This window comes from Varanus komodoensis, unplaced genomic scaffold (assembly GCF_004798865.1).
Source record: "Varanus komodoensis strain SLA01 unplaced genomic scaffold, ASM479886v1 scaffold15, whole genome shotgun sequence".
NCBI classification, from domain to species: domain Eukaryota; kingdom Metazoa; phylum Chordata; class Lepidosauria; order Squamata; family Varanidae; genus Varanus; species Varanus komodoensis.
Genome location: NW_025335440.1, coordinates 12,212,926 through 12,234,202, shown reverse-complemented (window position 1 = coordinate 12,234,202; position 21,277 = coordinate 12,212,926). Strand labels below are relative to the sequence as shown.

At 48.6% G+C, this 21,277-nt stretch overlaps 1 protein-coding gene across 1 annotated transcript in view; it reads right to left on the bottom strand.

Annotated features, from left to right (window-relative positions):
• DPP6 (dipeptidyl peptidase like 6) overlaps positions 1-21,277 on the bottom strand; it is a 372,651-nt gene that overhangs the window by 43,699 nt on the left and 307,675 nt on the right. The window contains exons 9-10 of the mRNA XM_044425269.1: positions 4,201-4,355; positions 2,991-3,088 (exon numbers count right to left, since the gene is read on the bottom strand). Coding sequence (XP_044281204.1) covers positions 2,991-3,088; positions 4,201-4,355 — 253 coding nt within the window. The remainder of the gene's footprint in view (positions 1-2,990; positions 3,089-4,200; positions 4,356-21,277) is intronic.

Below are 21,277 nucleotides of genomic sequence, written 5' to 3'. Positions count from 1 at the left end.
CAGTTCCTTGACCTTTGCTTAAATTCCTTGCTCCCTGCTAGGAAGAGAACCTTGCCTGGCACCGTATTCTTAACGTTGGAGAAAGGCAGCGTACATTTCCACCCCAGAGCTGAGGAATGTGCTAAACGAGTTGATAATGAACATGCACCACAATTAGAAGACTGACAAATCACGCAGCATTATCATATTCAAGTGGATTGCACAGGTCAAAGCCATCTTGAAATTATCATACAATGACTTTTTGCAGTATGCACAGTCCATAAACATTTTATGAGTTCATTTGTTTGCTATAAAATATGCATAAGGAGTTGTTGCTCTCCTTGGGATTAATGTTCTGCATCGCAGGAGAAAACTCTCATGTTCCAGAAAGGCTTCACTATGCATTCAGAGGAGGAAGGACTGGAGGAATGAAGATGATCTGATTATTCAGCAAAAATAATCAGCTGGAGATTAATTTTGTAGGTCTTTGCAATGTTTAGCATAACAATTTGTCTGCGGGGTGGGTAGAATGCTTGGGTTTGACAGTTGCGTGCAAGGAATTTGGAAACAGGGACGCACAAACATGCACAGAGAATTCGGCAGTTTGTATTCTCTCTCACATATACACACACTGCAAGATCAATCCAACATATTCTCTACAAGGGTAGCTTGTTTCACTGTTATTGATGAAAGCAAAAAGAGCAGATTGAAAGAATCCCCTTGCTCAATGAAAGAATAAATAGAGAAACAGGACAAATAATAGTCTGTGTTTTGTTCTTTCCGCCTGGCTCCAGTGTTCCAAAGCAGATGGAATCAGGAGCTTTTTCAATATTGTTTGAAGTCTGTCTTTGCTGAAAATACTGGTGGAGATGGATGTGAGATCTAAAATCCTCTCCTTAAGCTTTAGCATGGTTCAGAGTCATTTTAAATCTTTCCCTCGCCAGAATGTCAAATGAAGCCAATGCAATACAGCGACTTATTCAGACATTGATGACTGCAGGTTGGATTCCACAGCCAGGGATTCCTAATTCTGCACAAAAAATAAAGCAGGGTCTCCCAAGCAATTGGATACATTTAGAATTTTGAGAAAGTATTGCAGACTGTGATTTGATAGGCTTACCCATTCATAAAATGGCTGCCGGGACTGATCACAAAAAACAAATTTTCCATAAGGCCAACTAAGGCTAACAGAAAAGCAACTTTCCAAGAACCTACATGCAAGGCAGAGATGGGAACTGAGCTCCAAAACTTAAAGCCAGACTTTTAAATCCAACTAAAGATGGCCTTGGGAAGGCAGTGCCTTGCTTTGCAGCAGGCTAACTATTTGGTTACTAAAATAAAGTTCTTAAACAACAACAACAAAAACCCTTGAAGAAATAAAAATCAGCAGGAGCAGGAAGGTGGGAAGAATCATACTGGAGATCCCACTTATTACACCAGGTCAGCAAATGATTAGTTTCTGATTCATATGATATGGGATGGATAGAATTAATAGCTGAGACAGATGAGACCCATAAAGCAGAGGAACTCTTGCTGATATCAAAGATGTCAGAACTTTGCGAAGTCCTGGGCAGAGCCTGTAAGTAGACCCAGGTCTCTAATTGGTCTGAGATTAGAGGCCACATCTGTGTTAAGGCAGGCATCCATTCCAATTCACCTGAAGGCAACAGCTTGTGCTTTCCCTTAGCAGTTGGATCAGCTCCTTGACCATCTTCCCACGGACTGGTTTGCTAGCTCTGTGCCCCTGGTTGTGTCGAAATATTTACCTTTGAATACTTATCGCTGGAGCTTTCAAGGTGAGCTTGGAATGCTAAATCAAATTTGAGACCAATAATGTACTCCACAGAGTGTCGATTAACCTTAGCAATGTCCTGGATGCGTGATACTGCACAAAAACATTGATTGAGTTACCCCAGAGGGTATCCAAAGCTTTTAGTTAATCAGAAGTTTTGAAGAGCAGAAATGCCATTTTCATAAGGCTGGGCTGACATGAAATCCCATTGTTTCCAAAAGGAGTCATTCTCAAATTAAATGTGCTTGGTGCTTTGAGATGGAAAAGCTCCTGGAGCTAACAAGCAAATGACACTGCGGAGCTATTCTGTCTAGAACCAACTTACCGGATTTTCTATAGTGAGAAAAAGGGTGGAGGAAATGATGAGCAAGGCTGCAGATGTTTTTTGACAATGTTCTTTGGACCGCCTGTAAAAAGCTATGAATAGGGCAAGGAAATTGCCCAATAAAAACAACGGGTAGGATCTAGGACCTGCCTTCTGTAAGAGGAAGGGACCTGCTCATGGAAGGTCCCTCCTCCTGATTTTTGGTGATCCCTCCTTCTCCACTCACGCCATTCAGCCAGGGCTCCTGTCTCTCCGGGTAGCATTTCATAGAAACACAGAAAACAGAGCGAGTCAGAAGGGGCCTCCCAGTCTAGTCTGACCTCTGGCACCAGCTGGCTCTGCTCACGACATGCCCACCATGTGGACGTCCAGCCTATCCTTGAACACCCGCACCGATGGGGCCTCAAGGAGGTTGGCGAGGCTGCTGTAAAAGAGTGTGGTAGAGAAGTCCGCTTCTGCCAACATGGTCAGTCTAGCGTAAATCTGGATCTAACCCTGGTCTGGAAGCACCAAAGGCGCTCATACAAAGACTAAGCAATCTGGATGAGGATGATTTATAGGATTACACAATGGAGGCATGGAGCGCTATCAACGGGTTGCCATTTGAAGTGGTCTGCACTCTCGCTCATATTGTTGCGGAAGTTGTTTCAAAGTCCCTCTCCCCAAATACTACGAATGGTGCATTCCTAGGCCAACAAGGCAAAACTCAATATGATGTTGGAGAAAGCAAGCCCAGGGCAACCAGGAGGGCCATGAGAATCAAGCTCACTTTGTCAGCACAGCAGATGAGCCCCAGGAAAAAGGGGAAGGGCAGAGGGAGCCAAAATGGGAAATGTAGGCGTGAGCGAGAAAGACTGAAAGCTCTCTCCACTTTGTCCATAGAACAGCACAAACCTCATCCTGGGGTCATCAGGAGGAGTCATTTCCAGATCATGAGTAGGCCCATTCAAACCGATGACATGCAAGGAAATGGTTGGATTTTCTGTTCCAACCTAGAAGACAAAAAAGAGATGGAATGTCAATACATTGTTCAAGAAACAACATAGGGTCAGATCCAGACTTAGTCAGTCTAGCTCACTGAAATCCATGGGAGTTAAGTTGAAACCCGTAAGTTGCTGCATTGACTAAGACTGGATCTGGCTCATAATGTATTTATCATCAAGAGAATGAGGTACAGATATATAAACTCTCTCACACTTTGGCTTGGGCATAGCGTATTTAGGACTGGACAGAATCTGCAGCCAGAGCAAAGGGTCAGCTTGTCCTCCAACAATGATTTTCTGCACTGCATGTGGCTGGCTGCATGTCTGAATGCAAAGCAAGTGCAGATGGTTCCTCTGTGTGTGCGTGGGTGCAGGTGCGCTAGAAACCAACCTTAAATCTCCATTAATCTTTCAGATGGAAATCAAAGTAGCTACTGCCCAAGCGGTCATTAAAGCCTCAGATTTTATCACATAAGATTGTCTCAGTTCTCAAGGCAAAGGCCTCCTTTCCCATGTGGATGGAAAGTAGCAGGTGTGTGACTTGAAGAAGGAAAGCATTAGATGGTGCTTGCCACCCCACCGCTCCTCTGCCCATTCAGGAGCTACGGACCACAGCTTTTCAACGAAGCACTGAGGAAGGGGGTACAGAGCCTCGTGCCTGGGGGCAAAATCAGCGTCTCCTGGGTCTACAACCTGCCCTCCAGGATTCCCGTAAAGGACTTTCTTCCTTCTCCTGGCCTTGGATCCTTTGGGGGCTTTGCGCAAGTTTTTCCTTCTGAAAGGTCAAGCTGAGTCTCCCAAGGCCTAGTAAGGGGTGGTAAGAACTTTCAGCTAAATAGCTCAGCGCTGGGGGCATTTTGGCCTGGTCCCTTTTGTTTCCACACTCCCCACCCTGGAATGCAGCCCTGAGAGCTCCTCCACAATGGAATTTCACTCTTGGGCTGATCGACAGCCCGATCTAAGATCTTTTCAGACCATAGCTGAAGTCTCCACTGAGAAATGGCTCCATTTTTCTCATCACTTTCAGTTGCATGCTCTCAATTTTCAATCAGGTGAAAGTAAAAAAGCAAATAAATAAAATCTTGAGTGCTACTTAGCACCATCACTTGACTCTATCCTACCTTCGGGTAATGGTAGGTTTCCACTTTAGGGTAAAGGCTGCCCGTGAACATGGGTATCTCCATTGTGGGAACTCGGGAGTCGTTGATGGTTGCATATGCTAATCTTGTGCCGTTAGGGGACCACCAGTGCGCAATGTGAGTTTTCAGGATCTCCTCTGCAAACACAAGAGAAGGAAAAGCAAGACCGTGAGATCAAAAGGGTTAGCAGTCAGCCAGAGACCAAGAGCAGAATGGTGGACAATCCCATTTTATGGGCAGCCTGCCACAGGGAGGAGGAGAACTTGGCAAAGAATAGGGAAGTCTAACCTAGCATTATCTTCCAAACTCAGTTACATTTGTGCTATGTCAGGCAAAAAAACACTTCCTTGTGGAATACTGAGTGAGAGGACTGAGAAAGAGGTGGAATCCGATGCCTTTTATTTATATTATTTTAACGAAGTTTATTTATGTCTGAGAGCCACCCTGAGGCTTCGGCGAATGGGATGGCATAGAAGTTTATTAGATAAATAAATAAATATCTAGGGTTGGGAAAATTCCTTTGGAGCCCACCTCTCCAGAATTCTCTTGTGTTCAGGAGGGCCCTTCACACAAGGAATGCCCACAGACCACTGGTTGTGCAACCAGCACCTTTCCCCAGCTGCCATTCCTGAGCCAAATGTTCTTCCCTGCTGCTGCTGCTGCCACTTCTGGCAGAGCGGCACATACGGAAAAGGGGTACGGTGAGTGGAAACGCTGGCAGCCATTTCTGGTGGCCTTGCTCACTGCTACCAGCGGAGGAACGCCAGAACACGCGTTCCACAAGAACAGCCCCTCCGTGACCGCAGCGCAAGCGGCATCTCTCTTCTGTGCCAGCTACAGCCAACTTTTGGGCTGCTGCTGCTGCTAGTGCCAAAGAAGTTTGTGCGTTGTGCAGCCAGGGCTACAGAAGTGTTTGCCGACTTCCTCTTGATGCAGCTCTCCTTGGAAGACCCAGCTGAGAACAACAGGAAGCCCGTGAAGGATCGGAGGGATGGATTCTGGATCCCGTCAGGGTTCATCCCATCCCTAACCTAGATGAAGGGGCACAGAGGCTCAGGAAGCAGGCTCAGGAAGTTGTGTGTGGGTACATACAGGTTATGCTTTAGTTCAAGGGCAATACAGGATCAATCACAAAAGACAGAAGAACGTAAGAAGAGGTCTGCTGAGGTACATCAAGGCACTTGAGCATTTTGTTCATCAGATGCCTGTAGGAGGGTGGAGGTGAGTGCAACAGCACCTTCTGGCCCATGTGCCCCAGCAAGGGGCGTACACAGGCTACTATCGCTGAGCTTGGGGACAGCATATAGTCATCAGGATTAGTAGCTACTGATAGCGGTTTCTTCCAAGAAACTGTCCAATCCTTTTCCAGCGTCATGCAGATGGGTGACCATTGCCACAGATTTATTTATTTATTTATTTAAAACATTTCTATGCCGCCCCATCGCAATAAGCCTCGGGACGGCTCACAACATCCAAAAAAAAAAATTAACCATACATTAAAACCCCAATACAATAAGACCCCAGTGCCATAAAACCTCAATAAAACCTCAGTGCATTCTCGGCTAAAAATTTTAAAAAAAAAAGGAAAAGAAAAGAAAAGAAAAGCTAATTAAATAAATAAATTAACAATTAAAATAAGTTTTAAATAAAAAGGTCTTAGCCTGGCACCAAAAAACAAATAATGATGGTGCCAGGCGGACCTCTCTGGGGAGCGCATTCCATAGATTGGGCGCCACCGCCGAGAAAGCCCTCCTCCGGGTGCTCACCCTCCTGATGTCCTTCATGGAGGGTTCCCGGAGAAGGGCCTCTGCTGTGACCTCAAGGGACGGGAGGGCATATATGGGTGCAAGCATTCCTTTAAGTATCCATTGTGAATTCCACAATGCTGGGATTGTGTGTTGTGTGAAGAAGTACTTCCTTCTATCTGTTCTGCACCTCCCCCCAGTCAGCTCCGTGGGATGACTGACCATCATACTAGTAAGAGAGGTCGCGAACATGCATGTGCTCACGGCAACCCGCGAGCAGATGCCACCGTGAGGTGAAGTCAGCACACGCCACGAGAAACCACACGGAGTCGCAGTCGCACCTGGGCCAGAGTGCGCGCCTGGGGCTTCAGCCAGCAGTTCTCTCACTTCTCAGATACGCATCTGATCTACCTTACTAGCAGCAGGTGCAGGGATGCCTGAAGATATTGCAAGGAGCTTGCCCATCCAAGGGCCTCTGCAACCGTCATGGAGGGAGGCCTCCCACTGAACCCGCGTACTGGCCCACTGGCTCCAGCCGGTTCAGAGATGTTCAGGGACCAGGTGCTTGCCAGCCCTAGAACCTGAAATCCTTTAAGGTGAGAACCAGCGCTGAACCCGGAACCACACAGGAACCTTGCCACTGAACTATGGGGGCCTCCAAGAGCGGGGGGGGGGGAGAGAGAGAGAGAGGCTGCGGTGATGAGGGAGGGCAAGGCTGGAAAGTAACTGGAGGCTGACCAGGCTTAGCTCCTTCTCCGATTTGCTACTGGTTTGTCGAAGCCCTTTGGACCCTTCCTCCTGCAGCACTGCTCCCCCACAGCCCTTATAGTCATTCTGACTAAATTTGCATGCAAACATACAAATGAGCACATACATGAATGCTCTGTTTTTGATTGTGCATTTCCCTCTTTCGGACCATGTGTAAGTGGCCAGGTTATGCATCTGTCCCTCACGCACTCTTGCTGTCGATTCAGGAGAAGTATGAGCAGAGCTATTTCTCACTGGCTGGCGAGAAGACAGCCTCCTTCCACGTTCCCCTGCCGGTTAGTCACTGGACCCACCTGGCTGCTTGGAATCATCACCCAGCACATTTAAATTTCCAAGCTGCGCAGCCAACTAGAGGCTTCCCGGTCCCTTTTGTTAGCATTTTCCAGCCATTTGTCTGCCTCAGAATGTGAGACAAAACCTTACACAGTGTGTCCCATAAAACAGACCTGCAGTGCAGAGATAAATAAGGCGCATGCAGCAAAGACCAACCCATTTCAGCTCTGATAAAGGAATCAGCCAGATCCTATCATGGCAAACCTTTAGGGCTTACAATGAGGAGACACTTTCCCAGTATTAAATAGCAATTAGCTTTTGAAACACTGAAGGCGTATCTCTGAGCAGCAGAGAAAACTGCATAATGACTCCAGAGGGTAAGAATAAGGGTATTGTCATATTCTCCCCACTTCCAAGGCTGAGAGGTGGGGGGATTCAGGAAAGACCCTATACTGTTTAGTTTCCCTTGCATGGGAGAATACTGGGGTCCAATGGTGTCTCCGAATAACTATTTTGCTTACAATTCTGCAGGCAGAGCATAGCAGAAGAAACCAAAGCAGGCAGCAAGCCTCCCACTTCGTATCAGATTTCCAAACTAACAGGAGGGATGCTAACTGGGAAAGCTAAGCTTTCAATGTCATACGTGAGTCCTGGAAAAAAGTTCATTATATTCCAAGTAGGGAAAAAGAAGGAAGGAAGGAAGGAAGGAAGGAAGGAAGGAAGGAAGGAAGGAAGGAAGAGGGTACAAGGTACCAAAATGCCCTTCGGTGCAACAGAAGTGAGCACTGATTGCGTCAGCACTGAAGGCTTCGTGGAATATGTGGGATTTTCCTGACTCCTTGAGTAGAAGAACGGAAGTCCGGGCTCCTTCACGTACTCGTTCCCTTGCAGCGCCTGCAGCACCACCTGGCCAGCCTTTAATTTCGACTTGGTGGGCTGCATATTTGTTGCATCTGGTTTCATACGCACATTGCAGGGTTGAGATGCAGAGTATTTATGTATTTAATACATTTCTATATCACCCATAGCCTACAGGGCTCTCTGGACGGTGAACAAGTAGAGAACGAGTTTACAATATCTAACAGTAAAATGGATGATCACAGAACAATAAAACTGAGAACGGACTTGCGTTTTCTGGGCAGCGCCACCACTCATGCAAGGCAACTGGAACTGGGCTAAATGAGGCCTGTACTGAAAAAATTCTGGGTTAGGATTTGACTCTGATGCCAAACTACAGAATATGAACATGCACAACTTTAATGCAATCAATGCAAAATCACACACTCCCAAACCAAATGGAGTTGGCAATTGTTACCTGCAAACTGTACAGGAACCTGCACACATGTGGGAGTATGAAAGGCATGCACAGATCAGAGCGTTTCCCGATGGAGGGCTCCTAGTGTTGCCATAGTCCTCTTGTCTGCCCGTTGCAGGATTTGTATGGCATGAAAGAAACCCGGAAGAAGCAGTGGCCATGGCAGTGTCCAGGCAGTGCTCTCTAGGAACCGAGCCCCATGAGACGGCGGTGCAAGCGCCAACCCTCTTTGTGCTGCACCTGATGCGGCTTGCACCTCGGGAGGAGGCTCCCAGGTGTGCCGCCAGGCTGTGGGCGTTCACGGGCTTCCCCTTGGCACGACACACTTTCCAAGACAGGGCCAAGCACGAGAGGAAGTCTGCAAGCACAGTGGGGAAGGGTTTCATGGAGCGCTGGTGAATCTCTTGACTGGACCTCAGCAAACTTCTCTGAATGAGGCCCAGTGACTGCCAGCATCATCTGGAAGGACCCAAAATATCTGGTCCTCTCTTGGTTTCTTTGAGCTTTCATTCTAGTGAAATGAGAATCTGTGCTCAGGATGACTTTACAGTGGTTGTCCTGCTTAATGATCTGTTATTCTTCCATCTATAGTGAAAGGAAAGATTATTGCCCAGCCGTCTCCTATCTCTTTATTAAGGCAAAGATATCTAGCCCAATAAACTGTATGGATTTCACTTGATTAATCCATTCATCGGTTGATTACATTTACATATGAATAAAAACAAATGGCCTTCAAGTAAAAAACATACTTTGCTTTTAGATGTGCCACGCATGTGTGCGAGTGTGTGTTGGCAAGCGTCATTTCTGAAGACGTCTACTATGTGAAAGAAAAGGGGGAATGCCTCTTTCAACATAATGCAAATCAAATAAGTCAGCTTTCCCCAAACTGGTACCCTGCAGATGTCTTTGAATACAGTTCAGTTGCTCAGTAACACATCTGGAAGATGCAAGATTGTGGAAGAATGATATAAATATTTCTGATATATTGTTGTTGATGATTGTACAAATGTGCCGTCTCACTTATCAAGGCTCCTCTTTCGTCAATTACAACCTTATAAAAATCAATTAACCTAAACAATTAATTGGATAAACACTGGAGCCCTTATATTTGTCGTGTAAATAGGAATTGTGTGAGCTTCTTAAGGCAATATAAGGCTGTCCTTGGGCTCTTCTTTGCTTCTAATTTTGAAGCAGGGCAAGAAATGTTGAAAGCAGGAAAAAGGGAAGGCGTGCGCATTGTCCTTGTCCTGGGCAATGCAGAACAAGCAGAATGCTCCATGTCAAAACAAGAGGGAGCAGATGGAACAGAAGACGCGATAATATCAGATGATGAAAGCACGTAGCCATGCTGGTTAATGCCAGATTTGCAACCCATGTTTTCCTTGTGTTCGGGAAGATACAGAATGATCAGCATTCTCCTAGCCTGGATGTGACATTTTCTTTTGTTGTTAATGCTAGGGGTGGGAAGAAACAACACAGCTGTTGAGGTCACCTGATCCCAGTCTTCCTTCTAATGGTGAGCTGTACTGTTAACATTATTTCTAAATAGACATTTAGACATAGCTTACGTGCATTTGTGTCCTTTTCTAACCTCCTTTTGGTCATGCATCCCCCCCCCTTTTTTGACAATGGGGGGTTTGCCTGACAAAAAACCACAATGGTTTTTTTACCACTGTTGGTCTGTGAGGTCATCCGAACCCCATCGTGGTATTCCAGCATGGCAAGTTTGGGGTTTAGAAGCTGCGAACAGCAACAGTCGTCTATGGTTTTTATCCAGTAGCCCTGGATTCTTCCTCCCTGTACCGTAAGGCTGGGGGCTGGGAACAAACGGTACATGGCTGCTGCTGGAGGCCCCAGAGTAAAAACAGGCTTTCAAGAGCAACTGGGAAAGATGGGCTGTCAGATCACTGTTGCCTAGGTGACAATCCACAGGACCTGTCAGTCCACCAAAGCTGACCCTGCAAAGATCACAAGCAGGGTCCTGGCCCTGTGAGATGCCAGGAGCAGCAAATCTGTAAACTGGATTCAGGAGGCTGCAAGCTAGCTTTGTGGGGGAACAGGGTGAGCCCACTCTTCCCCCTGGTATACACCTGAATTGCGGGCGATGAAGCAGGCTGGGAGACGGCTAGAGCGTAGGTGGAGGAGATCACGGGATGAATCTGACTGAACACACTTGAGAGCCCATTATCGGGCCTATGCTGTGGTGGCGAGGGTGGCGAAAAAGAATTTCTTTTCCGTTTCCATTGCCTCCTCAAAATGCCGTCCGGTGGAGCTTTTTCGAGTGGTGCAAGGCTTGGTTCATCCAGGTCCTAAGAAAGATCTGGGTCCACCCTCGAAGGCCCGCTGTGACAACTTTGCCAAGCATTTCAGAGAGAAAATCGCTCAGATTCGTCACGAGCTAGACTCTACTAGTGACTTAGAGGTTTCTGGGGAGATACCAATGCCACCGTCTGGTCCAAAATTAATGGATGAATTTCAGTTATTGCGGCCTGATGATGAGGACAAGGTGCTTGGACGAGTACATCCCACCACTTGCCTATTGGACCCTTGCCCATCTTGGTTACTAAATAATGCCAAGCACGGGATTGGGATCTGGATCTTGGAAGTGGCTAACACCTCTCTGAGTGAGGGTCGGGTACCTGCCCCTTTAAAGGAGGCGGTAGTCCAACCGGTCCTGAAGAAAGCGTCACTGGATCCAGAGATGGCCACTAACTACAGACCTGTGGCCAACATCCCGTTTCTGGGCAAGGTGTTGGAGTGGGTGGTGGCAGGACAACTCCAAGCTCTCTTGGATGAAACTGATTATCTGGACCCATTTCAGTCCGGCTTCAGACCCGGGTACGGTACTGAATCTGTCTTGGTCGCCCTGTATGATGACCTGTGCAGGGAGAAGGACAGGGGGAGTGTGTCCCTGTTGGTTCTCCTGGACCTCTCAGCGGCTTTCGATACCATCGACCATGGTATCCTTCTGGATAGGCTTGCGGGATTGGGAGTTGGAGGCACTGCTTTGCAGTGGTTCCGCTCCTATCTCAATGGCCGGTTCCAGAAGGTGGTGCTGGGGGACTATGGCTCTGCGCCATGGCAGCTATGCCATGGAGTACCGCAGGGGTCCATTTTGTCCCCTTTGCTGTTCAACATATACATGAAACCGCTGGGAGAGGTCATCAGGAGGTGTGGGCTGCGGAACCATCAGTACGCTGATGATACCCAGCTCTACCTCTCGTTTTCCACCAATCCAGGTGAGGCAGTGGCTGTGCTGAACCGGTGCCTGGCCAAGGTAATGGGCTGGATGAGGGCCAATAAACTGAAGCTCAATCCAGACAAGACGGAGGTCCTGTTGGTTGGCGGATCGGGCTTCGGAGAGGGTGAATTGAACCTAGTCCTGAATAGGGTTGCACTCCCTTTTAGGGACAAGGTCCGCAGCTTGGGAGTGCTCCTCAACCCAGAGCTTTCATTGGAAGCTCAGGTGACAGCAGTGGCGAGGAGCGCTTTCCTTCAGCTTCGGCTGATCCATCAGCTGCACCCCTACCTGGAATACGACTGCCTGGCGACAGTGACACACGTGTTGGTGACTTCCCGCCTTGACTTCTGTAACGCACTCTACGTGGGGCTACCCTTGAAGACGGTCCGGATACTTCAATTGGTTCAAAATAGAGCTGCCAGGCTGCTGATGGGGACTGGGTGTTATGTTCACATGACTCCAGTCCTCCGTCAGTTTCACTGGCTTCCTATTGAAGTCCGGGCCCAATTCAAGGTGTTGGTGATGACCTATAAAGCCCTAAATGGCTTGGGTCCTGGTTACCTGAAGGAGTGCTTACGTCCATATACGCCCGCCCACCCGCCCCCTGAGATCTGCGGGAGAGGCCCTTCTCCGGGAACCCTCCGTGAAGGAAATTAGGAGGGTAGGTACTCGGAGGAGGGCTTTCTCTGCGGTGGCGCCCAATCTATGGAATGCGCTCCCCAGAGAGGTCCGCCTGGCACCGTCGTCATTTGTTTTTTGGCACCAGGCGAAGACCTTTTTATTCAAACGTCATTTTAATTGCTAATATTATTTGCTTATTTTATTCTTTGGCCAGGGCAACTTATTTTATATTGTTAATTCGTTTTATATTTTTAATGTATTATATTTTAATCGATGTTTTGTGAGTCGCCCCGAGGCTTCGGCGAATGGGGTGGCATAGAAATTTTCTAAATAAATACAATAAATATGCCTTAAGGAGATATCCTAAGCCATTTCAAAGCAGCATAAACCCCAGAACAAAGAGAAGCCAGCTGGAGAGCACAGCTAATCCTGGACCAAAGGCACATTGGTCCTTCACCCCATGTTACACCGGGCCTGGACCACCCAGGGTTGTCCAGTTGTGCAAGTGTGAACAGGTGTGAATGGTTGCAGACTGCCTTTCTTTCTGGTTTCCTGGGGCGTTCCCATCCCATCTGCTGCCTTGGTGACAGATCTTGAAATGTGTGCAAACCTAGACTGCTCTTTCAAACACCTGACCCCAGGTACTTCAGCTGCAATTTGTGATTTGGTTAAAAAACCTGTCACAAAAGGGTCTACAGAAACAGTCAGAATGGGAGCATTTGCTGGGGCAACTGCAGTGGGTTGCCAGGATGCCACCGGGCCAATGAACACGAGTGAATAAAGGGCTAAAATTCGCAGCTAGGATACTTGAGACACCACCTCCTCCCTTACCATCCTGCCCAGTCACCGAGGTCATTGGACGGCATGCACCTGGTGGTTACGTATGACCTGGCTGGAGTTCGCCTGGACTGCAGCCCCAAGATGGGTTCTTCAACCATGGTTGGCCTCTCTAAAGCGCAAAGAAAAACTGCAGTGGATGAGAAGCCCCTCCAGTAACTGTGGGGTCTCCAGCCTCTCTTGTTGAGAGGCAACAATTCATCACCTTGTTGAGATGAATTTGTCCATCTGCCCCGGCACCATGCACCCCAGTTGGCCATGGTGCTCCATGGCTGGAGGGTTGGCCCCTGGGGTCTCACTCTGATCTTCCGGGGTTCCCTAGATGCAGATTTCTAGCGTTAGTTTCAAGCAAACCTGTGACATTCCTTGTGATACAGCTTAGTGTCCAAGCATCAGCACAACGGGCATCAAGGCTGCCCTCGTAAGGCTCATGCCCTTGGGCTCTTCATAAGACCACACATCACTCTCTCAGTGAGATGCCTCCCCACTCAGTCCTGGCCAGTCACAGAGGCAGCCAAAGCAGGACAGGCGCCTTCCAGCCCAGGGCTGCAGCCTGCTTCCAGCGCGTCGACCCTCAGCAGCGCCTTCCCTGCACAGCCGACTCTCGCTTTCCTCTGCGAAAGGGGAAAGACATGCTGGCTGCTTTCTCCGTTTTCTCTGGCAGTGACTCACTCTGACCTGTCCGCAGATGGGGAGCCAAGGTGTCCACTTCTCTTTCCAACCTGGCGTTAATCCACTGAGACAGGCAGCTTGTTTAGATCAGGGAAAGCACCGTAATCACTAACGACTCTGGTGCAAAGTGATACTTACTCCTTTAGTGGCCCAGGGTCTGAGCCACGAATCATCAACGCACATCCAGCGGAAGCTGCCTTGGCCTCCCTTGTGCAAGCCTCTGCCTCTTGGCATCAGTCCTCCATGGGTCACATGGGGATCACAGTGCATGGTGCTCAGCGCCACCAGCACCACCAGCACCGCTACTTCTAACCACAACCCTGTTATGAATACACCCTTTACAGGTGAAGTCTTACAGAGTTTGCTAAAAATGCAGGGACGACGACGACGATTGCACCTATGATGAACTGCAGTGATCTGTCCAGAGAGCTTCAGCCATTGGGAGCATAGTAATGATAGATAGATAGATAGATAGATAGATAGATAGATAGATAGATAGATAGATAGGATAATTTTACAAGTTTCAGAATGTGGCACTGGAGAAAAGCTTTGCAAATACCCTGGACTGACAGAAAGACTAAATCAAATCAAGTCAGAGCTTTCCCTAGAAGCAAAGCGACACAGCTGAGGCTGTCGCACTTCAGGCGCATCACGGGAAGGCAAGGCTCCCTGGAGAAGCCCATCGTGCTGGGGAAAGTCAAAGGCAGAAGCAAAGGAGGACCAAATTGGAGATGATGGACTCCTCCAAGGAAGCCACAGCCCTGCGCTTACAAGAGCTGAGCGGGGCTTTCATTCTCGGGGCTGCGCTAAGTGGGAGACGACTTGATGGCACATAATAACAACAGCAACCTTTATGGGCTGTGCTTCTATCTTGTCTCTTTCCCTCCTGCAAAGAATCCAAGGAGGCTCTCACAATCCTTCTTCACTCCATCCCATGAAGTCACCCGCTGAGCTTCGTGGCTGAATGAAGACCAGCACATGGATGATCTCCCGCATGCCAGCCCAGCACTCGAGCCACCGAGCACCAGCCAGCCTAGCTAGGTTCCTCGTTGCTACAACAGCCGTGCCTCTCCATGATCTCGATGAATTATTCCGGGGGATAATATATTGAGAGCCGCGGCTCTGAATTAGCTATGCACCACTAGTCTTCAACCTTCATGCCTCTCTTCTTAATATTATTTGACATGGAGCTTTCATTAACCTTCCTGCAGGAAGAGCTCGCTATCAGGCTGCTGTTTTTGCCCCTGTCTGCCGTGGAAGAGGATCAATAGCGCTCTCTTATAAAGAGAAGAAAAACAAGCATGTCTCCCTTCAGCCTACACAGTTTCCAGTCTCACTGCAATTTTCTTCCAGCATGAACTGCCACTCAGATTTGATGTAGTGCATGATATATTTATTACACACAATATTGGGCCTCTGCAATAGCTAGATCATGTATTCCGACTGTTCTGAATGACAGCTCACAAGGAGAGGCAACGGATATTTATTAAGTCTACATTTTAATGCAAGGAGCACCCAGATCAGTGGTTTTTGTGTGATCTGCTGCTTATATTTGAAGTAGTGCACAATTCATGCTCCATGCCTTGTTTCTGTTATGTTTTCTCATCATTATTTTTCCCCGGCTATTATTATAGTTTTTTACTGCATGATGCGAGTACAAGTGTTTAATGAGCATGAACTGAAGGGATCAGGCAGCCCCTTCCCATGCCACGGTTCTCCGCTCTTCCACCAGCACAGGCCTTCCCATTTTATATTTAAAAGTGGAGCCTATGCATAAAGGCTCCCTTTGCTCAGACTCCAGGTTCATTGAATGGGGTAATTCCTTCTCATTGAAGATAAACTGGGCTTTGTCTTGATCCCCTCCTGGCTGCTTCACAACGGTATCTCCATGCTCTCTTCTCACTCTCTCTGAGCCAGTCTGGATAGCATGATAAATGGTCTTTTCTGCCGTGAGAAGAGCTGTGTGGCGCCTGGGCATCGGGCACCCACCTCCCATCGTCCAGGGCAGCCACATGGAGGATTTCAGAGGTTTTTGCTTCGGTTTTAGAGCAGCTACAGCATGCTGGGTCCTCCAGAACAAGTTAAACTTAACTAAGGTTACTGGAAACAAGCCACATTCAACCCCAGGTTTTGAGGCTGCCTTATTTCCATATTTAAGATAATATTTAAGATAATTAAGCGCGCTTTAAATGCTACATCAGTGCAGAGCCTTTTCTGCACCTCCACTCTCACACAGCTACTAGCAAATGAGTTGAAATTCAGGCTTGCCTTTGCACACAAATGACTTGTGCAAATTCCACAATTCTCCGTAAAAGAACTGCCCGGGTACACTCAGGCCCCCTTCCAGCCATGCCAAGGTTCATCCAGGGTCATGGAGCTCTGTCTGGATAGCCTTGGGCCAATCCCTCTCAGCCGAAGGGATCCTGGTGTTCTGGAGACAATAACATGTGGCACGAAAAAGGGATGGAGGCATGTCTGTCACTTGGAGGAAGGGCAGGATTCAAATGAATGAATGAGTGCACCGGAGATGTGCAAAAAGAGACACTAAAGCGTAGAGGGAGAGTGAAACAGACAAGTGGTGGGTACTGTTATCACTTCTGCCTCTCCTCTAGTTCTGTGCCTTTGCTGTCAGGAAAGGAAGAAGGGCATTCCACCAGACCAACACCGAACACGGCTCCGTTCTCCCCGGCTGAAAACGTGTAACCTGCAATTGAGAGGGCACTGAATTGCCAAACGGGCTGAGCTCCAGGTGCCGGCAAAGCCCGGCCTCCCACCGGCTGGGGCAGACTGAGGTGCAAGAAGGAACCCAGGGGGCGATCGGGGGGTGGGTTCGGTGGGCACTGTGGAGGAGGCCCCTGGGTTTTCCTCATGGGCATGTTGCCCAGTCACAGTAAGCCATCTGCCTGCAGGAGTGGCTGCAACTACAGCACCCATCATCCCTGATGGAGGGGAAGCATCGTAGTGGTATAGCATATGCAGAATCCCAGGTTCAACGGCAGCATCCTGCTAAGCCCTAGAAAGCAGGTGCCCATCTGTGTGGACAGCACCAGGCTGGGTGGCCCACAGTCTAAGCGGCTGCCTGAGCCCCTCTGGCTGAGGCTGATGGGAGCTGAAGCCCGACCACATCTGCGGGGACAAAGCTTCCCCACGCAGATGGCAATACGAATCTGCACTTCCCAAACAGGACTTGCCTCCAGCGGCTCCCGCAATTGTGGCCGTGGCAAACATCTTCCCAATGGAAAGGAGCCCGGCATCAGCTCCATGGGCTCATCTTCCATTTATTTCAGCGGGATTTGAATGGGCTTGCAGCTACCTCTCTCATGCGCAGCTTCCTCTTCTGTCTCCCTCGTGAGAGTATTTATATATCCCCACAGATTCCATTCTCCGTTACTTCACTGCAATGTTCAAAAAGTCTTGCAGCACAGGAATCAGCTCCTCCTCCTCTACACAATTAGCTTCACATCTTATTTTTTCTTCTCTCTGCAGCATTTTGCAAAACACTTTCAACCCCCCCCCCTTTTTTTTTGGCAAGGGGGCAATTAGCTAGGAGATTGTGCATGGAAGAAAGCCACATTGCATAACTCAGATGCACAAGAAACCCACCGGGGATTCACACGGGAGGTGAATTTGTTGGGTGTATATATACAAGTGGGGACCAAGGATCCTGCTATCATTTATTCACCCTGATGGTGTCGGTATAGAGAACCTTGTTCCTCGTTGTTGTCACCCAATTGCTACGGGATTTGAGAATGTCATGCTAGAACTGCAGGCAGCTTAATCAGGGGATGCAGGAAGCAGCAAACGGGAAACATGCTTGCTTCATTCTGCCTCTAAGTGTCTTACTTTCTTTAATTTAAAAACAAAGCTCATGCATTAAATATATATTAAGCTGGGGCGGAAGGGGCTGAGGGGAGAGAATTGGTAAAAATCCTAGTCACTTAATTCCCACTATCAAAAGAATGCCAAAATAAATTGATCTAAGAGGCTGCTGAAGTCTGGTATGTCCCCAAGGAAAGGAAGTTTGCCATTGCCTGTAAGCACTTATCTATAAGCATATGGATAAAATAATCAAGTGCACTGATCTGAGATGCTGCAGCGATGCGCACGGAGAAGGCCACTGAGAGCAGTGGGGGAGAGACTGGGCTGCGAATCAGGAAGCCTCACAGAATCCTGGGATAGTAGGGTTGCAGGACACCAGTTTGCACCATCCCACTCAGATGGCTGTCCAGTTTCTCCTTGAGTGTCTCCAGTGTGGGAGAGCCCCCCACCTCTCCAGGCAGCTGGTTCCACTGCCGTATTGCTCTGACAGCGAGGAGGCTTTTCCTGATATCTGAACCTGGCTTGTTGCAACTTGACTTGATTATTCCATGTCCCACACTCTGATATCAGCAAGAAGAGATCTTGAATGTCTCCTCTGTGGCAGCCTTTGAGGGACTTAAAGAACACGACACCATGTTCTTGTGTGGCAGGGACCTCTGAACCTTACTTCTGCCATGCACGGGGGCCTCGGGCAAACCTTGCAGGATGGTGGCCAGGAGAACAAGGCAGTGCTGATGACACCTGCAAGAGCAACTCAGAAGCCGCGCACCATCCTTAAAGGGGATTGAATGAGCAATCGCATGACCGCTAGACAGCACTTGCGGCTGCTGCGCTCCTCTGTGCCTGCAGGAGGCTACCGGCGTGGGGTGGCGGGGGAGAGTTACAGCCTGCGTCAGTCCTTCCCTCTGGCTCCATCTGCCACAGAAAGCTCCTCTCACGAGGCCAAACTTCGGCCTCGTAAGGGAAGGGGGCAGTGAGGAAGGGGTGCCCTGAAGTGGAGAAGCTGGGGTCCTATGCAGTGCCCTACATCCTCTCCAGGCTTCCCCCTGCTCACCAAAAGACAAATCAGCGAGACTGGCTAAGAGACCGTCTTGCTGCTTTTTGAAATCCTTCCTCCTGTTACCCTGCCTGGCACATGCCTGCAGGACATGGGAAACGCAGACAGCTCTGTATTTGGAGTCCTCTGTCTGCTGGGGGCTCAGTTTACAGGGTTGCTCCCTTGGAGCTTTATAGCACACCCCGAACCTGTTGGATAGCCTCAGGAAAGCTGCAGCCAGCCAGGGCTTGAGGCTGCCACGGGTATCACATGCACTGGGAGTTTCCCTTCCTGTGTTAGGAGGCAGGTCACCGGGTTTTGCATCAGCGAAATGTCCTTGAATAACTCGCACTGGTCTCCCAGGGCTCTTGGAAGACCCATGGGAAGCCACCTTAGAAGGAGCTGGAAGCGTCCCTCGGGAGCAAAGGAGACGGCAACACGCTGCCTGGCTATGAAACTCAGCATCGTGCATCTGCACCGGCTGAGAGTCTCTCGGGTTTCAGACAGAAAACAGTCATTCCTTCTCGCAGCAAACTCAGAGGGCGAGAGCCGAAAGAAATGGCATAATAATAATAATAATAATGAAAGAAACAAGAAGGAAGTATCAACATTTTTGGGAGCCCCAAGTTTGTAGAAATACAGGAGCAAATGCTAAGGGGGAACAGTCTAAATAGGATAAAGCAGTTACAGAATGCTGAGTGTCAATCAGAAAAGAAAAGGAGGCAGGGGAAGGGGCTAGAATGCCCTACTTGTGAGGAATGGGTTGCTGGAACTGGAACAATGCTATATTTTTTAGGAGGTGGCTATGCTGCCAATTCTGTGGCAGATCTCTACTGCTGCACTCCGAGGCCGTGGCAGGTCAACTCATATCGTTCCTGGAAATAACAGCAAGCCGAGCACAGCCAAGGCCGGAAACCTCCATCTCAGCTACCAACACTTCACAGCGGCAGCTCAGACGATGAGTGAGGCCCACAGTGACCTTCACCAAGCTGCTGGCCTCCGAGGGTTTGGCATACAGCTCCCCTAAGCCCTGCCCATTGGTCCTGCTGGCTGGGAATTACGGGAGGTTCAGCACAAAGTATCAGCAAGCTACCAGCTTGGGGAAGGCCCTGCTCCATGAAGTTGGTGCCACTAGAATATATAAGCAGCCAGTCAGCCAGCCAGCTCAAACTCTTCCGCAGCTACAGTAAAATATACTTTTAAAAACTCCACCCAAACTAGAAAATACGTATATCAGAAGATGGATGTGTGTGCATGCATTCCGGAAGGGTGGTGAAGTCATCACATAAAACCAAAGCGAGATACATTCACTCCCTGCTCATCTTCCTTCTCTCCAATGAACTCTTTAATTCAAGAGAAGGAAGAGTGTGGAATTAAAATTAGATTCCCACTCCACAAAGGTAGCCCCCTATACAAATCAGAAACCAACTCTGGATCTTAGCCTCCAGGAACAATCATTTCTAATTAGAGTCATGCTATTTGCATTTTACATTGTTCTGCCATAATCAGAGAAGATTATTCTCAGCTGGAATCTTTGCAGATAATTGACCCAACTGCAAGGATGCTGCGGCCCCAGCTGGAACCACAAGGTGGCGCTTTGGCTTCTAGAATGATGGATGAGTAAATGCTTGCAATATTTTGCTTTCTGTGCATTGCCATGAAGGAGCCAAAACACGGCCGATTCAGTGGGTGCTGTCTATGTTGCTTTCACAGGGATGGCGGTAGCACCTATGAACACTTGGCAATGTGAATGTCTCTCTGCATAGGTACAGATTTGCATCATGGGAGCACCGGGCTTGCTTGACATTTTGCCCAGTTGCTTCTGCCTGGGATGAGCTCAGGAGAATATTTCGGCATCCTCTGGCTGGGCCCAGCACTGATTGGCAGCAACCAGTAACATCACAACCCAGTTCAGTCTTTCAAGATATCGATTTTGCTTCGTTTCTCTTGAAAAACGGAACGAGTGTGCCTTGAACGGACCTGCGACTGTATTAGAAGCAGGACTTGCCTGCATGAAATGCGGGGAGGCACAAGCGAGAGGATCCATCCGACCCCATGCAGTGAAGGCAAGTCACAGCTGATCTCCCCCACCATGAAGTGCCTGGCAGGGAGGAGATGGCGGGAGGGAGGAGAGTTTCCATGATCATCTGTCAGGCACATACACACCCAAAGCATACACTCCCCAAAGCATGGAAACCGTGCATGGGAGGGCTGCTTGCCATGGCATGGAAATGCATCCGCCGTCTCCAAGAGCCTCTCAGCCTGCTTTGGAGACTCCCAGCTCCCTGCTATGCATGACTCTGCAGCTGAATACAGCGGCTGAAGAGGGCCTTTATGCAGAAATCCAGGATGACAAGGCTCGAAGAGATGAGGCATGGCTTTAAAAGTTGCCAGTGGTCAGTCTTAGGCTATTGCTTCTCCCCTCAACCCCGAAGCTCCCTGGGTGGCTTTGGGATGACCCTCTGACTCTCATCTTAACCTACCTCACAGGGTTGTTGTGAAAATAAAAGGGAGAGGAGGAGAAGGATTGTGTAATAGGCAGAAAAACAGATATAAATATATTAAATAATAATATTCTATCTGGTTGATTACCAAAAGGCACTCTTTTTCTCGCATTTTATTTATTCTCCTTCCCTTCCCTTCCCTTCCCTTCCCTTCCCTTCCCTTCCCTTCCCTTCCCTTCCCTTCCCCTACACACACACACACACACACACACACACACACACACACAC